Genomic DNA, 27,396 nt, shown 5'->3' on the forward strand with positions numbered 1-27,396 from the left:
GGGGGGAGGGGGGGGTAGGAGGGGGAACTTCTGTTATAACAACAGTTCAGATTGCAATTGCACTGATAGAGTTTTATTTGTGCAGATGGAGGTGACGGCGAGATTTCAGAACTAGCCCCAGCATCTGCAGTTCCGAAGTCTGCAGTGGACATCCGTAGCCACTTCCCTGATACCTGGCTGTGGGAGCTCCATCACATACAGGGGCATGTTTCTTAATTCAGTGGCCACAAAATGCACTTTATCGTTTCGGCACAGCTTAGAGCACTTCAAATTTTTGCATGCTGTAAAAGCCTTGCTTCAATTATTAGGCTGAGCAGTACGGTAAGAGTGCCTTGCGAAAATGCTGTCAAGAGCATGCAAAGAAAAATTTCCATTTGCATCAAATGCTAGCGCTCTCTAGTAACTCACTTTCAAAGCTTAATAATCCAGGCATATATAAGACCCAATAAAGGTAAACATTTGGGGATCAGGGAAAAAAACATAAGAACCAAATTAAAATTGGATTCTTCAGTAATACTTTTCATTGTTTAACAACAAAGTGAAAAAGTAGTGTTTTAGAAAATTTTGTTCAGTCTACCTCTTGATACTCTAATAAAAGTGGACATAATTGGCCACATGAGTCAAGCATACAAAGGTCATACTCCTGATATGAATGAATGATTTTGGATTGTGGAGGATTGCCCTGGTCGGTTATGCAAGGACTTGTGAAATCACAGTGGCAATTGAAAAGTTTAGAGCATGGGTGATGTGCTGTACTATGCACAGCCAGAGAAGAGTTGCAAAGGTCCGGTGTTGGAATGGCCCAGCTCTTCCATGTAAAAAGAACATTGGGAGGAAGGAGGGATAAAGGAAGCATGGCGATAATTGAGTATGAAGACAGGTGCAGTATGCGCTACTAGATGAGCTGCAATAGATGACATCCTGAAGTTCTCAAACTTGAAGCATCTTTTGCTCTCCAATTTCAGGTATAGCTTTATGCTTTGAAAATTTCTGTGCACGTTATACCTGATCGTATGGTGCATGGGGGCCTGCACTGGAGGGCAAATTTACCTGGTTTCTATTATGGTACACTCTTTCTGGTCTTCCTACTAGTTCACTCGTTCTTCAGTGGCATCACTGTCTGAATACAAGGCAACACTTGTTTTCTGCTTAATTACCTGTGTGCTCAACATTTTTGTCATACCATTTAGTCATGTTCACACCTTTCTCTATATGGGAGGGTATGGAGTCATCCAAAAAAATCTGTATACAGAATAGCATCACTTTTTGTAACTTGTTAAAAAAGCAGTCAAGATTTAGAAAGCTGCGTGTTGGTATACGTGAAATGTCTGATTCCATGTATACTACTGAGCACATGCCGTGCTCTTTTCTGGGGCCTGGGTTTCTCTCATAGCCTGAGCCACTTTTGGATGTTAAGCCCCGTAAACCAAAACCCAAGCCATGGTTAATGATAAAAAGTGAACGCTCATCGAATATAATCTGGAAACTCAGTTGATAGTAGAAGCTAATCTTATGTGACCTAATATGATAGGCTAAATCTGTGCAAGTCAGTGCAGTCAAGTGAATGGATAGCCTTTTATTGATTCATTTTATGGTTTATTAACTTCATGTGAATTGTAAAATTGTAAAAGGTTCAAGAAGTTTTCTGTAATATTTTATGGAATAAGGGAAAACAGGTCATTTTTATTTCTTATGTACAAGGAGCTATATTTTTAGTATAATTATGCCATCTGATTGATCTTTTTGTGTGCATAAAAATCCTGTACCTTAACTAATAAATACGCAGATTTCTTTCCAATTTTATTCCTTTGCAAATAAGAGATTATGTGCAACTGTTTCTTTCACTTGAAGTTCGTAACGTGCGGACGGGATTGCAACTTCACAATTTCATTTTGTATGTGTGCCCCACCATTTGTTTAGAATGCAGTGCTCTTGGACATGTAGTTAATGCGCCACTGATAAGACAGAAAAGCTAAGCCTTAGCAGAGCAGAGCTTTCAAAGAAGTTGCTCGCCATTGGCTGCCGGTAAGGGTCAAAAAGGAGGACAGTAGTGCAGACACTGTGTTTATAACAAGTTGTAATTGGAAGCCTTGGGTACTCTTGCACAGTTGTAAATAGTACACCTACAAGCTGTAAGCTTATCGTTAGCCCTGTTATTTTTGGTTTCTGTTTTTCACTTTTTTGCACCACCATGGCCAATAATTACCAAATAACCCAAGCTCTTAATGTACTAGAGGAATGCTCTGCATATAGGAAACTGTTATATAACATCAGTTTATCAACATTAGCGGTGACACAATGTGGAGATTTGACTGCTGTGTATTTAGCTGTTGCACAGCGGCATTTTTATTTGCAGTGCTACTTGAAAATTCTTGTGTGCATCATTGTGAACACAATTTTGGTTGATATTCACGATCTAGCAGCAGTCGTTGGTGTCCACCAGATGTCATTGGAGTCCAACAGAAGTTAGTGGAATCCACGTCTGACACTGTCACAAGGAACCCTAGTCTCGAAAAAGGGTTGCTTTAGGCTACGCTTCCCTCCTCTCGCTTCTTCATGTAGGCATCTTATCATGCACCAAAGAGCATTCACTGCGAATAGCCATTATAAATTATAGATATGCAACATGGTAGCTTAACAGCGCTCGCAGCCTGCCGATGCATGAACCTGCGGTGTCAGCTCTGTCCTTTGAAGACGAGCCACTGTGGTGTCACTCAGAACGTCGCAGATTTTTTTGCCAACTCTTAGCGCTACAGGCATATCCTGAGATGAGAGTTGCATCACATCCTGAAATTCTCCTTGAACAATAAACAACACTGATGTAAACGTTTTTGATTAAATAATATCAGTGTCTTTTTATGCATGGAGAGTGTGAACCCTCAAATATATGCACTCCCTGCAGGAACATGCCGCTCAACTTGAGCCGAGAGCTGCCCCACTCTGTTACCAAGTGGAGGGCGGGCGCTGTCTGCCTGCACACAGCTCACGGCCTGGGTGTCGCCACAGAGTCTGTGAATGCTGTGCAGCCCTTCTTCATCCAGCTGTCACTTCCCAGCATCACCAGACGTAGAGAGATAATTCCTGTCACTGCTTCGCTGTTCAGCTACTTGAAGTTATGCATACCTGTGAGTTTTGCATTTTCTGCCATTACTTAGTGAGCAACTGCTGTCGGTAAATGGCATGTTGTGTCTTGTGCATTACAACGTAACTTTTAATTCCCCACCAGTTGTTGATGCGTAGGCATCACCTTGCTCTTTGAACGTGTGAAGACAGGCATATTTGAAAAGAGCAGTTTGCTGTAATAGAAGGGCAGTTTAAGCTGGAACTTTGATTTTCTTTTGTGGTGTGCACTGTTATGATTTTGTTCTTTCGTGGAACTTCTGCTAAAACTTCATTCATAATTATATTTTTCCTTGCAAAGATCACAGTTGGGAGGCAATTTCTCTCATTTTTCTTTTTTTGTGTGAACTTCACGGTTACGTCACCTTATGTGTTTTGACTATGACTGAACATCTGCCTGTTTTTAATCCCAGCTGGACTGAAGGTACAGTCGAGCACTATCTGGCTTGTAGCCATATGACTGCGCTTGGGTGGATGTCAATGAGTAATTACTCCCTTATTACAAATCTACTCCACATTAAAGGACTTCCCTAAATATCAGACCAACACCCTTCCCACTTCGAGTTATTGATCAATTCACTCTCGTCCTACCATCTGTTCTGCTGACCGTCCTGGTTAGCTCAGGTGGTAGAGCGACTGCCCCGGAAAGGCGGGGGTCCAGGATTCTATCCCCGGGTCAGGACGAATTTTTCTTTAACTACGAAGTTTCTGAGAAACCTATATAGCTTTCCTTTGTAGCCATATGGCTGCACTTGGGTGGGTGTGAATAAGTAATTACTCCCTTATTACAAATCTACTCCACCTTGGGGGATTCCCCTAAATATCAGACTAACTGGAAGTGTATATATCTTGTTACCGAAGGTGGTTCCTGGCCGTTATAGTCTTTCACACGACTTATTGCTCGTTACATTTAATTCAAACCAGGCCAAATTGAATCAGTTCAAATCAGATCATTGAATCATATTAATTTGAAGTCTCTTGCTTATCTATATTGTGATGTGCACGCACAGTTTGTGTCTGCTAGTGGCTCTAACAGTAATAGACCCGTTAAAAAGTACCACTGATACTTAGATTTCATGAACTAGATCACAGTGTTGCTAACATATTGTTTAGTCATAAAATTCCACTGTCTCGACTGGGACCACAGGAAAGTAATAGTGTAGTATGAATGCATGAAATGCATGGAGGTCATTGCAGTCATAAATCTACTCCAAGTACTTGCTTTTGTGACACTGTGGCATGGTTTCATTTTTACAGGTCAAGTTTGGTGTAACTGCAAGCGCCGACTGCTTTAGAGTGATTGGCACAGTGCAAAAACGCTTTTGCCTGTGCAGTGACAACACGTTTTCATTGAAGTTTTATGCAAGGCCTGAATGTTTGGGTCAAATCAACATCACGGCTCATGCCCTGAGCCTTCCTCGAGATGACTCCATTTGTGATCCTGGTAGTGTTGGGGAATCAAGGAGGGCTCGAGATGCAGTGCTCAAGAGCCTGCATGTTTTGGTAAGACTATAAGTTATGTCTTTTAGATCAACCCGTCATTTTCTAGTGCCAAAGCTAAAATGTTTTATATCTTAAGGCATTGGTCGTAAAAGCAAGCCTGTGAAAAAGACGAGCGTAGTGCCGTGGCAAGAAAATTTAATTCATTGGTACGTTATTGAAGCTAGTCACCTTTTTTTATTTTGTATTCGGTACTGCAACCAGTAAATTATTCGGTACTGCAACCAGTAAATATTCTCAGAAGCTTTTCACTTAAAATGTGTGACACATGATGGATTGCTTGATCTGTTTGTTTTAACGCTGACATATGGACATAGCTAACAAGTGTTTATTGTACCTAACCCAGGCATCAGCTTCGACAGAAAGCTAATAATTATAAATTATATACTAGTATATAACTGTTGTGCAGTATTTTATGTGTGCCAGGATTTCTTGGTGCTTTTTAGACTTTGACGCCCAAAAATATCCTTCTCCTTTTCAGCCAGAAGGGACACTCAGAACAAAGTCATTCTCTGAATACATATGCATTAATAGTAAGTTCATTTTTTTTTTTATACTCTATTATACATGCCAGGCTGTATGCTAAACTTCATTTTTGGTGTGGATTGATTTTTTAAATCTCATCATAATGGGCATCGAAACTCTTCCTGACGTTGTCTAGATGTCCTAGACAACCATTGAATGTCGAAGAGAGTTTTAGTGCTCATTAGGATATTTTCAGTTATGCTTTAATTGGTTGTTATGCTGGCTAGTGTCTGGACATTACAGTTGACTTGTGAGAGCCTGGCAGTAAGAAGCAAGCACAACACTGATACCTTGATACTACTTTTATTCTGAATTTACAACTTTGATCAAATCTTTGCAGCCCCAACAAGTGATGCAGAAACTCGCAGCTTTATACTAAAGCTTCCAAGCAATGCCATTCCTGGTTCCTCTAGGGGACAGTTTACAGTCTCAGGTAAAGGCAAATCATTCAAACACTTTACAAATGGCTCTTCTGTAGCGGGATTTTTTATTATTATTTTTTTTTTTTTTCAGAAGTAAGCTTTAAAGCTTGTGATCATGCTTGTTGACTTGTGTCAAAAGAGGGGCTGCTGTCTTCAGTCTTCATTCTGTATGGTGTGCTGTAGGCCTCTTTCTTGCACGTACAGGGTTGTCCACTCTTACTGTGAACACCGCCGTTGTCTTCAAAGAGCCATTGCATCCAACCCATCTGTGCAATGAAGATAAGTCCACGCGAAGGGCTACCGCCAAGTTCTTCTTTTCTTGCCTCACTTTGTTGCAGTATGCGGCTGTGTTGGGTGCAATGGCAGTTTGAAAACAATGACCATGTTCAGACTAAGAGTGAATGACCTTGTGATGCCAAAAGTCATTTGTACCAAGCCTATCAGTTTGTTTCTAAATGGGTTTTGTTTACGTGCACTTATTATGCTTGAAGAAATCACTGGACTTTTCACACTTCTCTCTATAGAAAAAGTAGCAGTGTCACTTGTATTAAAATATGTTAAAAATATCACCATTTATTAAAATTAGGATGCAAACAATCCTTCCATTTATTTTGCTGTGAACTGCAATGTTATTTTATTTTAGTGTTAAGATAATATTTTCCTCAAGTACCTGTTATTTTGACTGGTCTTCTACGTGGCAGCTGGTAGTTTAAATGGGCCATGGCCATCGAGTGTGTCTCTCATGAGCACGTATCTATATGCACTGTATTACTGCACTTATACAGAATAATTCAGAATCATACAGAGCTGTCATGAATTCCCTACATTTACATTGCTTTCAGAGAAATTTTGTTCAGAAGTACTGAATTGACCTATTGAGACAACTATAGCCTGAAGTCAAGGTTTAGTGCTAAATATCTTATCTTCAGTATTATTTTTTTTTTCTTTTTTCATTGAATTAAGTTTGAAGGTGTGAAAGTATTGAGAATTTCAAAATTCATTGAATGACTCATATTTTGCATGTTCTTAATTATTCAAAACTAATCAAATGCATTCTGGCATTCTGCAACATCTTTTTTTTATCCTGCTACAGGTTGCGTGGCATGTTTTGATATTTAGTCTATGGAAAATGGCTCAGCTTCTATACATGGCATCCAAGATTGCTTGAGGTGGCAAAGTTTTGCTTGGGGTGCCAAGGCTTGCCAGATTTTGTAATCTCTGCCACAATGAGCAGTCTTGGAGGCCTGTATCTCATTTACTTTCTCAGCAAAGCTGTGGTGCTATCTTGTTTACAATTTTCCTGTTTGTCCTCCACTGGTGTTGCACTTTTTGGCAGCTGTATAGCTATAACTCCATGTGTTATAATGCTGTACCGCTGCACTGCTGCATTAACTTTGCTCTTCTCACTCTTACTCTCACACTACTATCCATATTCAATTGAGTTTTTTAGCTGCACTTTTTGTATTGCAACATGCGTTGATGCTGGCTGCTAGGACCATGTGCTGAGGAGAATAAGGAAGTAGTTAATACCTGGTACTTGGCCTGTTCTCCTTGTCTGCATCACACCCCGTTTACCTTATAGGTGGCCATATCTGCATCTCCCCACAGTACTCTTTACACACACCAAATTAAGTTCATTCGTTTCTTTAAATGGCCAAGTTTGCAGTGCTTTAGATGTCAGAATATGATTTGAAACTGAAGTGAGCAGCAGTTCAAGACACAGACAGGTCATCGAGCCTTGTACATTCGTAAGTCTAGCCTTTGCCTGCCTTGAAAGCCTTACCTTACTGTCACCTTTGACCCACCCTTCGCACCAACCTTTGCGCATTGTTGCACAGGTGATATACTGAGCCCAGTGGTAGCATCGGGCCTCGAGTCCCTCGTTCGACTGCCCACTGGCTGTGGTGAGCAGAACCTGGCTACTCTGGCTACCCACGTGGTGGTGCTCGACTACCTCCTCTCCGTGGGCCACACCAACCACCCCTTGGTGACCAAGCTCAGGAGAAGCATTATCACAGGTGGGCCATGAAAACAGGAAGAAAGGCATTAAGGAAAAGAAGGAATAGACAGGAACTCTAATGAACTGCGAAAGCAACCACTAGCTGGGTGCATGATATAAGTGATGACATTGAAGGTGATACTATGAAAAATTTCTTGATTTGTCTTCCGTTTTCTTACGGAGGCTCATCTGGATGATGCGGTCAAAGTGGTCTTATTTTTAAGAGTGTCCATTCCCTTGCTCGCTTAAATGACATTCTTGTTTAACCCAGTGTATTTAGAGGAAATATCTCAAGATGAAGTAGATTAGCTGTGGTAGTAATTACTCATTACCCAGTGGAATGACGAGGCCAAGACAAATTTTTTTATGTGACTGTGAACTTTCTGGAAAAGCTGTCTGGGCCTTCCTGTGTAAGTGTTTAGTGCTTTGCTAAGGTTTTTGCTCCTTTGATCAACATTTTTAATTGGACAGCAGAAGTGCGTTTTACTGCTGAGAGGGTGTCCTGCAACTGCCACTGAAAATAGGGACCAAATTTTCGTTAATTAAAACTTTATTTTTTTATGATGTAAGTGAAATACGATGCTTTACCGTAATGCCATCCTTTCTGAACAGGCACTTCAGTTCCATAAACATATAGGGCCTTAGATGGGCTCACACTCTGCAAATTTCAAGCTTCAGATATCAGATAGCAGATACCAGGGCCGTCAAACACCTTTTCCTTCCTTTTGGATATATAATAAAATAACCACGTGCTACTACTACTACTCTAATGATTGAGTGTTGACAGCACTGTATTCATATGCTGTTGAACTTATCAGTATGGCAAGATTAAATGGAAAAATAACATTTTGATAACCGTCTTTTTTATTGTAGTCATAGCGATTAATGTTAACTTACGATTGTTTTAGGAATGCATTTTCTTTTCTACTTTCATTATACTGAGGTACAACTGTGCCTACTCTTCCCTCCAGTTTGAAAAACCAACATGGGCAAAGGAACAGAAATTCAGTGTGATTAACAGGAAAATAACCTTTTAATAACCGTCTTTTTATTGTAGTCATAGCAGTTAATGTTAACTTACATTTGTTTTAGGGATGCATTTACTTTGCTACTTTCAATATAGTGAGGTACAACTGTGCCCACTCTTCCCTCCAGTTTGAAACAAATTCAGTGGGCTCATGCTGTTTTCAGAAGGGTGGCAAGAACAGAATTAGTCATAACTGTAAAACGGCAGGTAGAAAACTACTGAAGTTAACGTAAGACACAATTCATTCACGCATTCTATTTAATAGGGCAGCTGAACGTCAACAGTAATAGTATTGTAAGGTAAATGTCATTTGCAGTGCTGCTGAATTGCATGTGAGAGGCTTTCTTAATTAGCTAGAACATCAGAACCTTCACAAAAACATCCTGTCATGCAGAAAAAGTGCAAGAGATATTGAAAAGACTTGTTCACGAGTACACACTGATGTGGTAATGCTTTCTCTTCCTTTTCAGGCTATCAGCAGCAGCTGAACTACAGGCATCAGAATAATGGCTATAGTGCCTTTGGCACTACAGATCCTGAACCTAGCTTGTGGCTGGTAGCATTCGTAGTGCGGACGTTTGGACAAGCCCGCCGATATGTTTTCTTTGACAACACTGAGCTGAGCCTGAGCACTCAGTGGCTGCTCGAGCACCAATATGACACAGGTTGCTTCCCATCAGTTGGCCGTGTGCTCAACACTCAGCTCAAGGTTTGTGACATTGCATGATTGCTGTGCCTCATTTTGCGTATTCTACGTGTTTTCTCATTGTGCTATAGTTTGTATCTTCGTTCATAATCGTATAGCGAGGCACTTGGATGCACTCATTTTCTTTTTAAAGCCGCAGTTTTTGATGTGTAGTGTACAGTGGCGCTAATTTTACCTCGTGGTTAATTAATGTGAAGAATACTGAGCATGGTTTGTGCACCTGCATATGCCGTGGGCAAGCTTAGCTTGTCGCTAGTAACCACAACTCTCTGATCATAAATGTTCTTCTATTTCTTATCTTTACTGCATTAGAGACTCAAAACCCCTTTATTCTACTTAAGTAAAAATGCAGAACCTCAATTCTAAATGAAGGCATGTTTGCAAGAAGTGCAGTGCATTAAAGCTGGCAAATTTTGACTTCTAAGGACTTGTTACTTGTATATGAGTTATGCATGCACAATTTATGTTGTGGGGTTTTGTATCGTTGTTGTAACCATAGGTTTGGAACTTGGATTAGTTTCAAACTAGTAGAATGAGTTAAATTTTGCCTTTCAGCGACAGCAGCTACAAGTAATATAATAATTAGGCAAATAGAACACGATTCTGAGGCCATTAATTGTTTTCTTTTGTTTAGTTTCTTGGAGTTCTTATGTTTCACTACCTCCGTTGTGCAGAAATATACTACACCTCTACATTTAATTAAAACTGTCTGTAAGCACACTTAGATGAGAGCATTATGCTATGCTAAGTTTACATTAGAATACTCCATGCCATTTTCCATAGTTTGTGCTGGCACAGTCTCATATAAAAAGTCACTCATGCATGCATGATTCTTATTTTTACCTTTTTATTTAATAGGGTGGTGTCCAGGGCAAGTCACTCTCACCACTGACATCCTATGTGCTAATCTCGCTGCTTGAAGCAAATGTGACTCTTTCCCCATCTGTGCAAAATGCGGCCATCCAATGCCTCATCGAAGAAACTCCTCATGAGCAGGACAGCTACTCACTGGCTCTTCAGGCTTATGCCTTGGCCCTCTCTGACCACCACGATGCTCAGCAAACTTTCGACTTGCTTTGGAGCAAGGCTGAATTGGACACTGGTGAGTACACCACGTGATGCTGACCTTCTAACAGCATTGTCACTTCTTATGAAGTCCAGACTATGAGCACATGTGTTTTAGCTTCTGGAAGCTTGCAAGTCATTTACAACGGCAGAATTGTGATCAACTTGACCACATATTTAGTGTCTGTGTTGGAGGGATTGAGCCACAGTTAACCTAAAACACAAAAACTGTGATGTATAAAAATTGAAACACCTTTGTGTGCGCATCACTTGCTCTACACTAAGAGCCTTTGTCCCTGTCACTGGTGCTAAAACCTCATGCCTCAATAAGTATGTACTATTCCACTCTGTTGCTTGATCTTGGCGACAGTAATGATGTGATTGAAATGAGGAAACGAGAGTGTCAAGTCTATACAGTCAGTGCAAAGCGCAAATACAGTTCGTAGTCATGGTGGCACATAAGCAGGTCACCAAATGGAGTGCCACTGGCAGAACTGCCACATATATATATATACATATATATATTGTGAGCGCGGTGCCAGAACTTTCAGCTCTTTCACCTGTACATACGCAGCATCATCATCATTCACCGGTGTTCGCAAGATCACGCACAGCGTTCCAGACAGTGGTATTATTATATGCAAATGAAAGCTTTAAGTCGGAGAGGCCAAGGAAAGTACAAGGGATTGTTTCCTCTATTTCTTAAAGATATATGTAGTTGACATAAATTAATATGTAATTTTCTTTTGGGAGAAAGATAATTAAATATGAAGTAGAAGAAAAACTCGATGCTGATCGGATCAGAACCGATGACCTACGAATTCCAGATTTCGTGCTCTTACCAACTGAGTTGCAACAATATCTTTCGGTTTTTTACTCTTCTTGGGTATTAACATTTATACTCTGGAAAGTAGAAAATTCAACAGCCATCGCTGTAGCTCACTTGGTAGCTAAGAGCATCAGATGTAAAATTCGGAGGTCATGGGTTCAGGTCCCACCAGCGGAGTGTTTATTTTTCTTCTACCTTATATTCGGTTTTTCTTTGCCCAGAAAATATCATGGTGCTAATTCATGCCGACTTCAAATATTGAAAGAAAGTAAAAAAGCTATCCCGTATGCTTAATGTTTTTGAATCGTAGTAGTTTTTGAATATGCTTTCAAGTTTCAAATGGCATGAAGTTTTCTTAGTTTTCTTCGGCGATTACATCAAACACAAGTCTCACTCCGATGCAGCACAGCACGATGCCGTAATCAGTTTGCGCATTTGGAGAGAATTCAGTGCTGTGACACAGTCCACTCGCCGCCTTTGTGCTGCTGATTGTTGCCTCCATATTGGAGACACTGCAAGGCTGAGGCAGGTTCAGCAAACCCTATTTTGATACCTAATCTTTGAGGTTGTTGCTCATACATTGTTTGTCTTTCTCATCGACTGTGATGTGGCACTAGAAATTTCACGGCTGCCATCACTAGCAAAAGATGATTTTCTTATACTTATACTATTATGCTCACCACCTGTGGAGATCATTGTTGCATCTTTTAGCAACTATAGCTATAACTTCTCAAGTTATAGCAGTTACTGCTGCATCGCCACTTTCATTCTGTATGAATATTTGCACAAGTTGCAGATATTACTAAAAGTGTTTCATTCATATTCATTTCAGTTTTATAACTCCCAGATGAGCATTTGATATTATTTAAAAAATTTACTATTAGCACACTCCCTAGCTATACAGCCTAGGTCTGGAAGAGACGCCAAACTTTATTTCAAAGTAAAATTAGAAGGTGTTAAGTAACTGTAGCCATAAAGATTTTTTCTACAACATTGTTGGCTACCACTTGCATCAAAGCAATAAATTGCTTACATAGGGTAGTAGAAGATCACAAATTTTTGGGGTTTCATTAAAAATTTTTTTATTTCATTATAAAGAATTACTTTCACCTGTTCAGACACAGAGAGTTCCCCGCCGTGGTGGTGCAGGGGTTAGGGCACTCTACTACTGTGACCAAGGATGCGGGATCGAATCCCAGCCGAGGCTACCACTTTTCGATGAAGATGAAAAGCAAGATGCCCGTGTGCTGTGCGATGTCAGTGCACGTTAAAGAACCCCAGGTGGTCGAAATTTCTGGAGCCCTCCACTATGGCGTCTCTCATAGCCTGAGTCGCTTTGGGACATTCAACCTCACAAACCAAACCAAACCAGACATAGGGAGCAGTAGCCTACTCCTTCTGATAAGAGTGAATCTGGTATATAGACATTACAGAGAACGTCGGATCTGTAAATGGAAGCACCATGCAAATTGTAACATGGAATTTAAAACAAATAAATAAATAAACCAGCAATTTTGCTCGGTGGTACTGACCCTCATGTCGTCTTTGTCATTTTCTCTTTTGAGATGGCACCCTGCATTGGGGTCACAACGTGTCTTTGGGCGTGGCTGTAGAGACAAGTGGCTATGCAATTCTCTGCTGCATGACACTGCTCAAGGAAGCAGGTGTGCCTAAAGCCCTGCCTGCCATCCAGTGGTTGCTCAAGCAAAGGAATGACAAGGGAGGGTTCATGTCCACACAGGTAACCACCTTCAGTAGCTAATGATTTCATGGTCTTATTATTGTTACTTTTCTTTAACGGGGTTGCTTGTTTGGGCTGGCTAGCATGTGACTGACTGAGAAAGGAAAAATATGCCGAGGACGTTTTGGAATGCTGACAAGAAGTGCTTCTTTGTGTGCCAGTATTTTATATGTCATTGTTTTTTAATATTTGATTCAAGTTACTGTGGTCTTGATATACAAAACCATACTAGGTGGGCACACATAAGTACAATAACGCAAAAAAAAAAGAAAATAAAGCGGGCAAGGTATCACTAACAACAGAGGTGAATATTAAAGAATATGACTTCAGAGTGATGTTAATTGCAGACAGTACCATAACAGAGTAAACTGAAGCAACTTGAACAGATCAGTTCAAATGACAGAAACCAGCAGTCAGAGAATCAGAAATTGTTCCAGGTGCAGGTAGTAATAAAAAAGCTTGTGTTAACCCATTGTTGGCAGAGTGGATTCATTCCAGGATGGTTTTGTATATGTCTTATCTTTTGCAGTGCTTCACTGACTTTTTTTTCTTACTGTACCAATGTCTGTTAATTGTGTACTTTGTCTAAGACAATCTTATGCCTTAGTAACCATATGTACAACATGGCATGCCATTGTAATAAGAGAGTAATTACTCATTGGCATCCACCCAAGCGCAGCTTTACTGCTATAAAGGAAAGTTATACAGCTTCGCCTCTCTGGGGCAGTCGCTCTACCAACTGAGCTATCTAGGACGATCAGCAGATCGGACGGTGGAGCGAGAGCGAATTGATCAATAACTCTGACGTGGGAGCGGTGTTGGTCAAATATTTAAGGTGGAGTAGATTTGTAATAAGGGAGTGATTACTCAATGGCGTCCACCCAAGCGCAGCCGTACGGCTACAAAGGAGAGCTGTATAGCTTTCTCAGAAACTTTGTAGTTGAAGAAAAATTTGTCCTAATCCGGGGATCCCTGGACCACCGTTTTTCCAGGGCCGCCAACTTTGCAATGGCATGCCATTGTGAAACCTCATGTTAATTTTATTTTATTTTATTTTTGCTGTTTTTTTTTCTTGGGGGGGGGGGGACTGTTTATGCAAAAATTTGTCATGTTCCCAAATGTGCAACTGGAAAGAGATGTGTAAAATGCTGTCAAAGTCACATGCATGGCAATGCCTTCTTTGACCATCGTGCAACTACATTGACAGCCTAGCATAGCAAGAGAAATAGCCAGCACTAGCTCCCCTCCTTTAGCACATTGCATTCGCATTCACACACAGAGCTGTGACACTTTGTGCAGAGAAGCTGTTCATACAGCTAAATAAGTTATAATAAAAAAAATGGTGCTCTTTCCATATTTTTTTTTAGTTTGCAGTTTGATAAGCATCTTTAATGACCCCTATTAAACACTGCTGCATTAATTAATGTTTTTGCTTCTCTTCTACTGCCTTTAATTTTGGCCACTCTAATAGCCTGTTGTTTTTCACATTGGTGCAGGACACTGTTGTAGCCATGCAAGCCCTGGCAAAATATGCCAAAGCAATCACGCCACAAGATACGCGCTTGTCAATCCGAGTGTCATCCCAACACACAGAGGCTAAAGAGCTTTTTGTGGAGCCAAGCAATGCACTGCTGCTTCAGGAGGTAGCCATCCCTGTGCTGCCAGCAACGGTTAAACTCAACGTCACTGGCAAGGGCTGTGCCTTTGTGCAGGTTGGTGGTCTCCGTCATTTGTGTTCTAAGTTGCTCTCTTGCAAACTGTGGTAGAGGTGAGAATCGAGCTCCTTTTTGCAGCATCGTCATTAACATGCACATTCAAACCTGCGTGCTCAGTGCTCACGCCCATTCATCTTGTACTGCTCGTAGCACTTTCGTAATCACCATTAAAACAATTAACTTCATAGTCTTTGCTGACCTTAATTGATTCTCAAGGGCTTCATTTACGTACACCATTTCATTTGCTAATTGCATAAAGCAGGCCCACTTTTTTTCTTGTCAAGACAGCGAGAAAGAGCTATAGGATCACAGTCTAAGGATTTCACTTCTTTAGCATATAGTTTGGCCCATTACAATTAGCTCTTTGGTTATTTTACATGGAAAGGCGTTATTGTTGGCTGAATGACTTGTTATTAAATTTTGTTTGTATCATAGCAGTTTTATATTAGAAGCCTATCACAAGCTATTTTCTATTTCTGCCCAAAAAAAGCAATTTTTGCCAAAATATAATATTTAGGCCTTAGCAAAAACAATTTTTTAGGTATGCAATGCAAAATATCAGTGGTTACATGTTTGCTGGGGTGTGGTGTGCAAAATTTGGACAAGGCTCACAGTTGATGGATAGATGTATGCGATAAGGGACAAGGCGGGCAACATAGTCACTAATATGGACAAGATAGTCAAATTAGCCGAGGAGTTCTATACAGATCTCTACAGTAGCCAAAGCAGTCAGGACCGTAAGAAGATTGGCGGTAGGGAAAAACAGTCAGACGTTCCACCAGTGACGAAGGACGAGGTCAAGAAAGCACCAGAAACTATGAAAAGGGGGAAATCAGCTGGAGAGGATCAGATAACTACAGATTTGCTGAAGGACGGGGGGGATATCGTGCTAGAAAAACTGGCCACCCTGTATACGCAGTGCCTGTTGTCATCGACGGTACCGGAACCATGGAAGAATGCAAACATTATCCTTATTCACAAGAAAGGGGACTCTAAGGACCTTAAAAATTAGAGACCAATCAGCTTACTGTCTGTTACGTATAAGGTATTTACTAAGGTAATCGCTAATAGAATCAGGACAACCTTAGACTGCAATCAAGCAAAGGATCAAGCAGGGTTTCGGAAACGGTACTCTACTATCGATCATATCCATACCATCAATCAGGTGATAGAAAAATGCTCGGAATATAACCAGCCCTTATACATAGCATTCATTGATTACGAAAAAGCACTTGACTCAGTTGAAACCTCGGCGGTGATGCAGGCATTGCGAAATCAGGGGGTAGACGAGCCGTACGTGAAAGTGCTGGAAGATATATATAGTGGCTGCACAGCAACCATAGTTCTGCATAAAGAAAGTAACAAAATTCCCATAAACAAAGGTGTTAGGCAAGGAGACACAATCTCCCCAGTACTATTCACAGCTTGTTTAGAGGAAGTATTCAGAGACTTGGAATGGGAGCAGTTAGGGATAAGGGTAGATGGAGAATACCTCAGTAATCTGCGATTTGCTGATGACATTGCCTTGCTAAGCAACTCGGGGGATGAACTGCAAATAATGATTGATGACCTAGACAGTAAAAGTAGAAAGGTAGGCTTAAAAATCAATATGCAGAAGACTAAGGTAATGTTCAACAGCCTCGGGAAGGAACAGCAGTTTACATTAGGTAGCGAAACACTGGAAGTAGTAAGCGAATATGTCTACTTAGGACAGGTAGTAACCGCAGATCCGGACCATGAAAAGGAAATAACAAGAAGAATAAGATTGGGATGGAGCGCATTTGGCAAGCACTCGCAGATTATGACTAGCAGCTTACCGGTATCTCTCAAGAGGAAAGTACACAACAGTTGCATCTTGCCTGTACTCACCTATGGGGCTGAAACGTGGAGGCTAACTAAGAGGGTTCTACTTAAGTTGAGGACAACCCAGAGGGCTATGGAACGAAAAATGGTAGGGGTAACATTAAGAGATAGAAAGCGTGCAGAGTGGGTCAGAGAAATAACTCAAGTTACCGACATTCTAGTGGAAATTAAGAAGAAGAAATGGACATGGGCAGGACATGTTGTTCGAAGAGAGGATAACCGATGGTCGCTGAGGGTAACAAACTGGATTCCAAGGGAAGGAAAGCGTAGCAGGGGGCGGCAGAAAGTTGGGTGGGCGGATGAGATTAAGAAGTTCGCAGGGGTCAAATGGATGCAGCTAGCACAGAACCGGGTTAAGTGGAGAAATATGGGAGAGGCCTTTGCCCTGCAGTGGGTATAATCAGGCTGATGATGATGATGATGCGTTGGGTTTTATGCCACGTAAAGAGCTGAGGCTATCATGCTCCAAGCACGACAAGCAATGAAAACAGCTCAACACTATAGCCAAACGGCCGAGTTGGTGGAACATTATTTATTTATTTATTTATTTATTTATTTATTTATTTATTTATTTATTTATTTATTTATTTATTTATTTATTTGTTTGTTTGTTTGTTTGTTTGTTTGTTTATTTGTTTGTTTATTTATTTATTTATTTATTTATTTATTTATTTATTTATTAGAGATACTATCAGTCCGGTCAGGACCAAGATAGGAGCGATACAGGGTACAGATTACAAAGGCGGAACTCGACAAACAAAACACCAGCACCATCCAGTCAGTGCCAAGTTTTAACATATCAAAAATGGAACTGACCTCTAAGCAACAAATAAAAATGCGCAAAAATATCGCTGCAACGAAACAGAAAACAATGTGAAAACACCATGCCCAACACAAATGCAAGGCGCATTATATCAGGCACTATACCAACAATCACGATATTTAATGGAAAACAGTACTCGTCCTGTGGTTCTCTGCTTTGGGGTTCGTCTCTCGCGCTGTTTTCCATTCAAAATGAAAACTCTCTATTTCTAAGGGGGACATTGTGCTTGAAATGGCAAAAGAAAAAAAATGTGAATTATACTGGTGGCAAAGCATGTTTACATAAAAATGGCAGATAACGGGCTACCCAGCTGACTGCTCTGCGAAATAGCATTACTTACCACATTCACTGTATGGTACATAAAACCACCTTGACATGAAGAATGTGGAATTGACCTAAAATAAAACAATCGCTGCGATACGCAGTGCAGTCTCAGAAAAAGCTACAAGTTTATTGCGTACAGAATTTTATGCACAGCACATCAAATGGCTAATGTCAAGCATTACTCCTGATGTCTTTGCAGGCCACTGCAAAGTTCAATGTTCCAGCTGTTGCTGATACCAACAACTTTGACCTCATGGTACAGGCATCTCACGCTGACTGTAAGCCAAAGATAGAGCTCTGTGCTAGGTAATACATTTATGATTACTCACATTTTTAAGTCTGCAGGCCGAGGTGGGCAATTTCACGAGGTTTCAACCTAACCTCATGAAGTTTCGTAAGGCACAGCAGCAACAGAACATTAGACATTTTTCAATCTCCTTGCAACTGTAGCCTTTGATGGAGAATAAAGAAAGTGAAGAGGGGTTTATTGGGGGTTATTCGAAGGACTGGAGACGGCGACCGATGACACAAGACGATCATAGAGCGAAGCACAATCTCGTCCGATGAAGACAGTTTGAGCTCTCAGTGCGCGCGGCAGCTGATCGGCGTCTTCATTGTCGTTAGCTTCGGCGCTGTATCATCTTCTTCCTTACAATTGCCTCGGCAAGAAGAGGGAGCCATCCTGGCGACTTAGGGCGAGGGTATGACAAGGGGGTTGTAGTATGGCTTAAGTCGACTGACATGAACAACTTCTCGCCCGCGGCGACGGTGGTCTGAAGAAGGCGTTGCCGGCTCCACGACGTAGTTAACTGGTGATGTACGCTCTAATACACGATAAGGGCCATTATACTTTGCAGAGAATTTTGAATCAGCTGGAACACACAGCCAAAAGAGGGTGTTGGTAGGAAAGTCAGCAGCGGGCTTTCCGTGATTGCTCTCATGTCGGCAAAGATCTTGAATGTCCGACGTGAATGAACGCGCCAGCTGACGGCACTGCTCAGCATTACGAGCAACAGCAGAAAGAGAAGTGTACTCTGAACTGTCGGGGTGGTAAGGAAGTATGGTGTCCAGTAGACAGGAAGGCTCACGACCGTATAGGAGAAAGAATGGGGAAAATCCAGTCGTTGCCTGAGACGCTGTGTTATAGGTATAGGTGATGTATGGAAGCACCTGATCCCAATTAGACACGTCAGAAGAAATGTACATGGCGAGCATGTCACCAAGCGTTCGGTTAAACCTTTCTGTGAGGCCGTTGGCTTGAGGATAGTAAGCTGTGGTGGTTCGATGTATTGTTTGGCAAGCTTCCAACAGCTCGCTGACCACTTGAGATAGGAAGACGTGGCCGCGGTCACTGAGAAGTTCACGAGGAGCCCCGTGACGTAGAACGAAGTGACGCAGGATGAAGGAGGCGACTTTAGAACAGCTGCATTCATAGCTGCACAGCATCGAAAGCTGATAAAGCGTTGAACAGAAGTGGGCAACCTTATGAGGTTTCAACCTAACTGCATGAGATATCCCTCCTCTGCCTTCAGGGCGGGCATATTATGGTGATGGGCATAGAGCAAGTTTCACGTTCTCGACATGCTAGCTAACATCCAGTAGAAATGAAACCAGGCACGTACTTAACATTAAGACACCAGAAGAAAGCTTATGCTCTTTATACCATATGGTTGTTTTGTCAGTTTTATTGATCAAAGTTTTGTGCACTCTTTGCTTCAGTTACCTCCTCTCCTGGGGAATGTCTGGAATGGTGGTCATACAAGTCCATCTGCCAACCGGATTCCGTTTCGTCAAGGTGTCTCTTTTTTTTATATATATATTTGCTGCTGTTTCTACCATTGCTGTGTCTACCATATACTCACATTGCACTTGCCATATATTTGGTGTTATAATTTATCTATTTATATTTTTAGGTTGTTGATGGCCTGGAAATTAAGAAGATAGAGGAAGAGCCTGACAAAATAAACCTGTACTTTGATGAGGTGAAGTAACCATATATTTATTCAGGTCTGCATGAACCTTCTCACTGATATATGCCCAGGAATGTTTCTTAGACTCGTCCATTTTGTTTATTTGATCTGGCAGCATGCTGTGCCATCTTTTCAGTGCATACCTATGATGCTCAAAAAAAGTATGCTTAAGGAGAATACACTGCTGTTAAGATAATGTGAAAAATGCACTTCAATGTTTCAAGCAAAAATCACTGCCTAGGGGCCTGCTTGAATGCCATCTTTCACATGTCGTACTAAATCGTCTTTGTTGCGCGTTTGGCAGAATTTTCATTTCATATATAATCGGTGTGCATAAAAGCAGACTTTCGAGTGTGCCATAATTACATTCTATTTTTTGTTTTCCAGCTAAGCAACCGAAGAACGTGCATCACATTAATGTTGACCCAAGAGTATGAAGTGCAAGACAATGCTCCTGCACCTGTTGTATTGCAGGACTACTATGACCCTGGTTTGTTACAAATTCATTCAGTCAATCATTGAATTCATTCAAGTACTTTTGAAGGCCCTTTTTTATAATGTAACAACTGGAACAAGAAACAGGCATTATATAAAGGGAGACACATGGGCATAAGGAGGCGACGTAATAAGCACTTTTAGTATAGCATGTGCCGTGTTGTTTTTACTGGGGCACCAGGAACCCGCGTTACATCAGTGCACATATGCTGATCGCCCTGGGGGCACCAAGCCAGTGCCAGGTGCCTGAAAGCTGCATGCATGCCTACCACATCGGGATCATTCGGTGCATTCAAACTGGCAGCAGGCAGACTCTGGTAACAGTACTCTGGTGACAGTAGCATGGTACACATTATGTTAATCATATCTAAGGTCCATTTTTGCATGGTACAGGGTAGGTTTTGTTGTATATACACTTTTGGTCACATACCTCTGAGGGACACTGTTTTTGTAGTCTCGGAGTGCACGTAATACACAGCAGACTAATGGCACAAATGAGAAACTCGAGTGCAAAGTATATTGGACTAAATTTTGCTTTTTAGCGATGGTCAGGTTGCCGAGTGAAAATGTTCAGTAAAATGAATTGGTTCTGCAGTTTTGTTCACTAGTTTAGTCACTTCTGCCAATAACTTTTCGCACACACTTTGCAGGTGTCATCGTGCTGAGGAACTACACAATTCCAAGTTGTGAGAGAGATCTGCAAGACCTCATTGACTCACAGATGCCTCTGCAGTCGGAAATGGTGCAAGGAGATATTCGTTCAGCTAGACTTCATTTAGGCAATTTCCGAAACATTGAGCACGACTTGGATTTTCCAGATGGCCCTGAAGCAAACATGCCTGTCACAGTGCCTGCTCCTCAGACTTGACTTGTGGAATGCTGGGATATGCTCCAAATTAACGAATCTCAATGCATTCAATTTCTACCCAAAGAACACTAAATAACAACATAGAAGCACCACAGCTGTCCTAGCTTTAAAAGCAGCCAAATTTTTATGTTGAAGCATTACTCACTCTTTTTGTAAGCAAAAAGTACACTATTTTAGAGTTTTCATCTGAAAGGCAGAAGGACACTTTAAGATGTGCTCTCTACTTATCAAGCATGCCATTTCTTTACGTGTAATTTGGAAGTGAAGATGAACAGCATGCAGTCCATTTCTTTTTTTGTGGGATGAAGTTGAGTCATCTTGTCTGGGCTGTTTTACACTCTGTGCCATAAGTGTCCTGAAAGCCACCTATTGTCAACATAAATATACGGGATGATATTTTTTTAGTTTACATATTTTTTTTTAAAGAACTATGGTAGATCCCTCATTGTGGTTTGTGCAGGTAGGTTGTACAGTAAGGTGGACATTATGTTTAAAGTTTTTGAGAAAGTTGACTAGTAATTTTAAGCAATTGTTTAATTATCACACTGTAATGCACATAATGTCCAGTTTGCTATATACATCCCACCTTCACATACTGCGCTGAAGCATCTCTCTTGTCTTTAAAATACAAATATGCAAACAGTAAAAAATCGCCCAGCACATTCACAGCATAAATAGCCTCAAACCTGGAACTTCATGTTGAGACCAGATCTTCATGTTAAAGGTGCTAACGCTATAAAAATTGTAGCATGAAGGTGGAATCTGTTTGGTAGAATAAAATTTCATACACTTTATTAGTCCTTTATAGCTACTGACTATAAACTAATTGCTAATTTAAAATATGAGCTTGTCAGTACTTTTGTATGGTACACAATATTGTGCAGTAATGCCTCCACTCCAGGCTCTAGTCAATGCTGTGTGGCATTGCTATATATTCTATATGGGAAAAACGATTGGTACTAAAATCAAATAGACAGGAAAAATTAAGAAGCCAAACAAGGATAACTTGATCCTTTATGCACTTCTTCTGCAACATCTCTTCTGTATAGATTTTGCTATTGTTTTCGATGTCATCTAATGACTTGCCTGAACTGTTGACATGTTACCAAAAAATAAAAAAGATAATAAAATATTTAAAGTGTAGTACTGCAGATCAGCATAGACTTAGTGCAGGCATCCGATAAAGAGAAGGACGTCCGTTCCTAGTGCGCATGACCTGGCTGCTGGACCGCTACTCTTCCTATCTCGGCGTTTTCCAATCGCTGCATATAACATTGCCTCGCCACTGCCCTCTCGTGTGAAACCAGAAATGTCCAGATCCCTTACATCTGGTGAAGGTACTGCCTGATCCTCAACAACCTGGATCTCCGGATTAGAACCTTGCCACCGGCACCCACTATGTCTGATGAATTGAGTCCAGCCAGTTCTTCATTACCCGCTACCGTCATCTATTCTGGCACCACTCGACTATGGGACCCCCTATCTTCTGCAGTAAATCGAACAAGACGTCAATGACTGAATTTCGACGTATGACCGCGTGAGCAGCTACAACAACTGGGATGACACTGAAACTTTTGATTATCATCTTCTGCCTGGGAGATGTTGCCCTCCAGTGATACCGAAATCACGAAATGGTCCTACCCACTTGGTTGGCATTCTGAAATGCCTTCGCAGAAGCATTCGGCTGGCCTGTGATTCACAGGCTTCACGCAGAACTACTTCACGGTTGTGATCAGGAAAGCGGTGAGACATTCACGCATTATATTGAGGACATTGTAGACCTTTGGCATCGGTCAGCCCGTCCATATCTGAAGCTGACAGAATCAATCATATCATGAAGGGGATCGAGGATGATGCCTTCCAGATGCTCCTGGCCAAGAATCGTACTCCTCACCACTCCTCTCCCTCCTCACCACTCTCTGCCTCAGCTACTACGAGCTGCATAGGCAGCACGCTTCAACTCGCCATACAAACAACTCTGTGGAGTTTTTTGTTGGTTTGTCTCTTGGTAGCCTCAACCAATCTCCACTGCTTTACGAGCTCAAGGACTTCACTCAGGAAGAGGTAATTGCCGGCCTGTCATCCCAGTTTCCTGCATGCATCTTCTTTGTCTGGTGTTATCACAGCATGAAAGCAATCATAGGGGCGTACATCAGAGCCGAGCAGAGATATTGGAACTTGTGTCTCAGTCTAGTTGCATTCGACATTTCAACCACGTCAATATGCAGGCGAACCTGTTATATTTTATAGACAACTTTTTGGAAAACTGAAAAGACACAAAACTGTCTGCTTCTAGGTGACCACATTAAATATGTAATCAGGACGACATGCCGAGTAGAAATGAGATGTCCTTGAGTGTGGTACGGCTTTCATTTTATGCTTCCATACGGATTTGACTTCACAGAGTCAAACCCAATCGCGAATCTTGTGCGACACTTGACCATAAGGATGTCCTTTGCAATACTTATCAAAACATGCAAAATTTCTGCGGCAGCCCATATAAATTATGTCACCACTGATTTGGCCATACTCTAACTATGTTAGACAATAGTTTTGGTGAAACTTGGATGAAGTCAAATTTTGGCGGTTAGTGGACTGAACATTGGGGTGCTACCTAAATGTGGAAGGCACCACTTAGTTTATAGAGGCTGTATACTTAGTTGGCCATAGTCAAATTGTATATTGAAGGCCCCACCTTCGCCCTCTAGAAAACGGGTCCGCGAGCCATGGTCTTGCCCGACGAGTGACAAATCCTCTTAAAAACGCCAGTTTATTCCGGATAAATGAAAGAGCATTCAAAAAGTACTGCGCTGGAAATGCGGTCGAGACACAAGCACACTGCGGCGCGAATAGCGCGAGCGATGTACGGCCAAAGAACTAATGGCAGTACAAAAAACATTGTTCCTTGCGTAGCAACAACTCGCGCAAATATGCCTGCATTGCTTCCGTCTTCGTCCAAGCAGGTCTCAGTTCCGTCGTCCATGCACATCCCGCTGGTCCGTGACGCTCGCCCGCCTCCCGCTGGGTAAATTGCCACGAGCCTTGCCTGCCTTGCCTCCGACGCCCTTATCTACCCTCGTTTCCGCGCACGATTGGCAGCTCGCTCATGTGCACTCGTGTTGTCCGGGCAAACACCAATACAAATAGAAAAAAAAAACGCGCGCGCTGTTTGAAACAAAGTTGTGGGACCCCAAAATATATAGGTTAGACACCAATCTTGGTCAAATGGACGAATTAAATTTTAGCGGTCCAAGGACAAAATTTTAGTTTGGTCCACCTAAATCTGAAAGTTCCATTGAGTTGTCTATGCTCATATTAGGTCAGACCGCAATTTTGGTCAAATTCAATTATGAAGATCCAGTGCCAAATTTTGAGGGTATGCCCTAGCTAAATTTGAATCACTGCTGAGTTTTCTCTACTCAAATTTGGTCATATTCGGATGAAGTCAAATTTTTGAAGTCCGGTGGGCCAAATGTTGGGGGTGGGCCACCTAAATTTTGAAGTCACTGCTGTGTTGGCGATAGTCAAGTTAGGACACCAATTTTGAACAAATTCGGACGAAGTGAAATTTTGGGGTTGGAACCCCTAAATTTGCAAGGCACCATGCATTGTGTTGACAATACTCAAATAGATTGAACACTGAATCTGGTAAAATTCGGTCGATGTCAAATTTCGGGGGTCCATAGGGTCGAATTTTGGAGGTGGCCCACATCGAAATTTGATAACCACTGTTGGCTGTAGTAAAATTAAGCTGGACGCCGATTTTGGCCAAATTCGGACAGGATCTAATTGTGGGGGTCCTGAGGGCGAAATTGGGAGTGCGGACAGACACATGCCTGAGCTTGTAGGAACGGGGACTAGAGAGCGGAGAATTCTACTCGTTAAATCTCGTTCATTACCCGGATGATGTTTTCGGTGCCCAAATATGTTGGCTCTCGGTTTGGCTCGGGGTCTCCTCAGGGTCGCAGACGACGGGAGCTAGAAGCATATTTCAAGCTAAATATTTCGTCCACCTGAGCAAATTCTATGTGCCTGCCAGTATATGTCAGCCAACTATTAAAGGATTGGAGGTGGCCCTGTTCAGCTCAGACATGGACGACCATGAGCCAGAGGTCTCGCAGCGGTGGCTGCCAAAGGCGTCCCTCAATAGGAACTGCTACCCAGCGCAACAACCATCTGCATTTTCCAAATCAGTACAGCATCTCTCTCCCCCCCCCCCCCCCCCCCTTATCGCGCGCCCTTTTCGCAAAGCGTGCGCTACATCTGCCACGTGATCTGCCCTGCCCGTCCGCGCTGCAGGGCTCTCCGCAGCTCATTGCTCCAACCACGGTGGCTCCAATCCCGGCTGGTCTCGAGGGTAGCGCGCGCTTTGCGATGCCACTAATCCGGAGTTTTAGAATCTTGTCTGACATTTGTTTGTCGGCTTCGTGTAGGAGTCCACCGAGGATCGAGTGAGACAGATACTGTGTATTTCTCTCCCCAAAAGCAAACTAAAAACATAGTTCAGTTTATATACGGTTTAACTCCTCAAAGTGACTCGGGTTATGAGATGCCGTAGTGCAGGGCTTAGGAAATGTCGATCACCAAAAGCAAACTAAAAACATAGTTCAGTTTATATACTGTTTAACTCCCCAAAGTGACTCGGGTTATGAGATGCCGTAGTGCAGGGCTTAGGAAATGTCGATCACCTGAGATCCTTTAACGCGTACCGACATCGCACAGTACACAGGCGCCTTGCAAACTCTGCTTAAATTGCTAATTGAGAGGAAAGGCGCAGTGTCTTTCACACTTCTCGCTGGACACCTGAGCCGCGCAGAGTGGGAATAGGTGGGAGTGAAATAGTGCTTTCGCACTCATTTTGCTTACCCCCAAGAAACCCACGCCGTGCTCCAACCCATACAGGTGAAATGCCACGTAACAGGCTGGCCACGGAGTGGCTTGTAGTTTAAGCTTCTTTAGCATACCTTACGTGTACCGTGTTACCGGAGTACCGTGACCCCCGCCACTAGTTCCGCACACGCTTTGATTGGTCCTGACGTGCAACAGTTCGCCTTGAAGGTACCAGTTTAGTCGCTCATACCTGCCACATCGGCACCAATCAGCGCGTGCGCATTGGCGGTGGGCGAGCTCACATTCGTACACATATGGTATGACGTGCGGCTTCAATATATGGTATGCCAGTCTATTGACGGTTCGTCATGGCTCGCAGAAGACGCGTGCCTGCTGAAAAAGGCAAAAACTTGCTACACCATGGCGCAATAAAATCGCATTCTTGAAATTCTAAAAAGTTATACGGCTCTTGCTAATGGCCAGAAAATTTCATTGCAACGCCTAACTGCGATAAGTAAAAAGTTAACTATACAAATTTGTTACCCAGCTCAATAAGCATAATTCACTGATTTGTGATTTCCACTAGTTTTGGTGTATTATTAAATGGTCACCGTCATCAGTACTGATGCTGATAGACCTATAGCGTATAAATATAGGGCACCACCTATAACCTAGTTTCTTCCGACGGCCGGTCCCGCAGCCGAAACGTCAAATACATTTCTTCACCAGGTCTGACTTTTTGAACGTATATATATATAATGTGCTTGCGTGCGCGTGCGTGCGTGTGTCATCCAAATTTAGTGGCACAGGCTCCGGCGAATTTCATGCCATATATGGCTTAGGAATCGGTGCCCGGCCACATTTGTCGTTATCCCAGTACTTATTATGCTCGGTTCCCATCTCAAATTGCCAGCCAGCTCCCGCAAATTCGGCCATCATTTAATAGCTTATGTTGAGTGGACTAATTGTAGGCCTTAATTATGATCTGTTAGCTTATTGCAAAATACATTGTGCTTTGGGCCTCAACATCAAGTTATATATCATTAGATAACTTATGCTATGCATAATTGCACTGAAATAATTGCTAGGTCCTTATTAATTGTGCAGGTAATTGCTTTAATGATAAGAATAAAAATTGAAATTTCTGCTGTATATATCAAATCATACATCTTTGGATAGCTTATATTGAATGCAATTGCACTACATTAATTGCCAGTCTTAAATAGGAATCAGCAATGTGATGTGGTTAACAATTGAACTTCAGCCTGTCAAGTCACGTACCATTTAAAGGTTCTTCAGAAGTACATTATCCAAAACCAAACAATAAACTGGGCAAAAAACATATACAAGTAAAATTTAACAAGTTCAACTCAATCAGTTAAAGAAGCAACAAAAGAAGAAACAGTACTACTTAAAGCTTTGAATTCCCCACATTAAGCTTGGAGACCTAATTATAGCCCTCTGGTAGCTTTTTTTCCCATCTTCATTGAAATATACATATCTTAACCTTACGAGATGTAATACATATGTGCACGGCATGGACTCTCAAGTACCACACACACATACATCTATAG

The 27,396-nt window shown here is 41.8% G+C and overlaps 1 protein-coding gene across 2 annotated transcripts in view; it reads left to right on the plus strand.

Moving 5' to 3' along the window:
* LOC146198777 (pregnancy zone protein-like) overlaps positions 1 to 22,124 on the plus strand; it is a 46,544-nt gene extending 24,420 nt beyond the window's left edge. Inside the window, exons 20-34 of one of the 2 annotated variants that reach the window (XM_084594263.1) lie at positions 86 to 203; positions 2,903 to 3,125; positions 4,378 to 4,623; positions 5,102 to 5,153; positions 5,486 to 5,578; positions 7,406 to 7,585; positions 9,064 to 9,302; positions 10,158 to 10,401; positions 12,759 to 12,934; positions 14,431 to 14,646; positions 17,859 to 17,965; positions 19,379 to 19,454; positions 19,573 to 19,641; positions 20,017 to 20,119; positions 20,775 to 22,124. In XM_084594263.1, the coding sequence (XP_084450389.1) occupies positions 86 to 203; positions 2,903 to 3,125; positions 4,378 to 4,623; positions 5,102 to 5,153; positions 5,486 to 5,578; positions 7,406 to 7,585; positions 9,064 to 9,302; positions 10,158 to 10,401; positions 12,759 to 12,934; positions 14,431 to 14,646; positions 17,859 to 17,965; positions 19,379 to 19,454; positions 19,573 to 19,641; positions 20,017 to 20,119; positions 20,775 to 20,992 (2,360 nt within the window). In that variant the 3' untranslated portion in view covers positions 20,993 to 22,124. Of the gene's footprint in view, positions 1 to 85; positions 204 to 2,902; positions 3,126 to 4,377; positions 4,624 to 5,101; positions 5,154 to 5,485; positions 5,579 to 7,405; positions 7,586 to 9,063; positions 9,303 to 10,157; positions 10,402 to 12,758; positions 12,935 to 14,430; positions 14,647 to 17,858; positions 17,966 to 19,378; positions 19,455 to 19,572; positions 19,642 to 20,016; positions 20,120 to 20,774 lie in introns of those variants that run through there. The other variant, XR_014705016.1, reaches the window with a different exon arrangement.
* Positions 22,125 to 27,396: the final 5,272 nt, after the last annotated feature.

Source organism: Amblyomma maculatum, chromosome 2 (assembly GCF_055883805.1).
Source record: "Amblyomma maculatum isolate TAMU_Amacu chromosome 2, ASM5588380v1, whole genome shotgun sequence".
NCBI lineage: Eukaryota > Metazoa > Arthropoda > Arachnida > Ixodida > Ixodidae > Amblyomma > Amblyomma maculatum.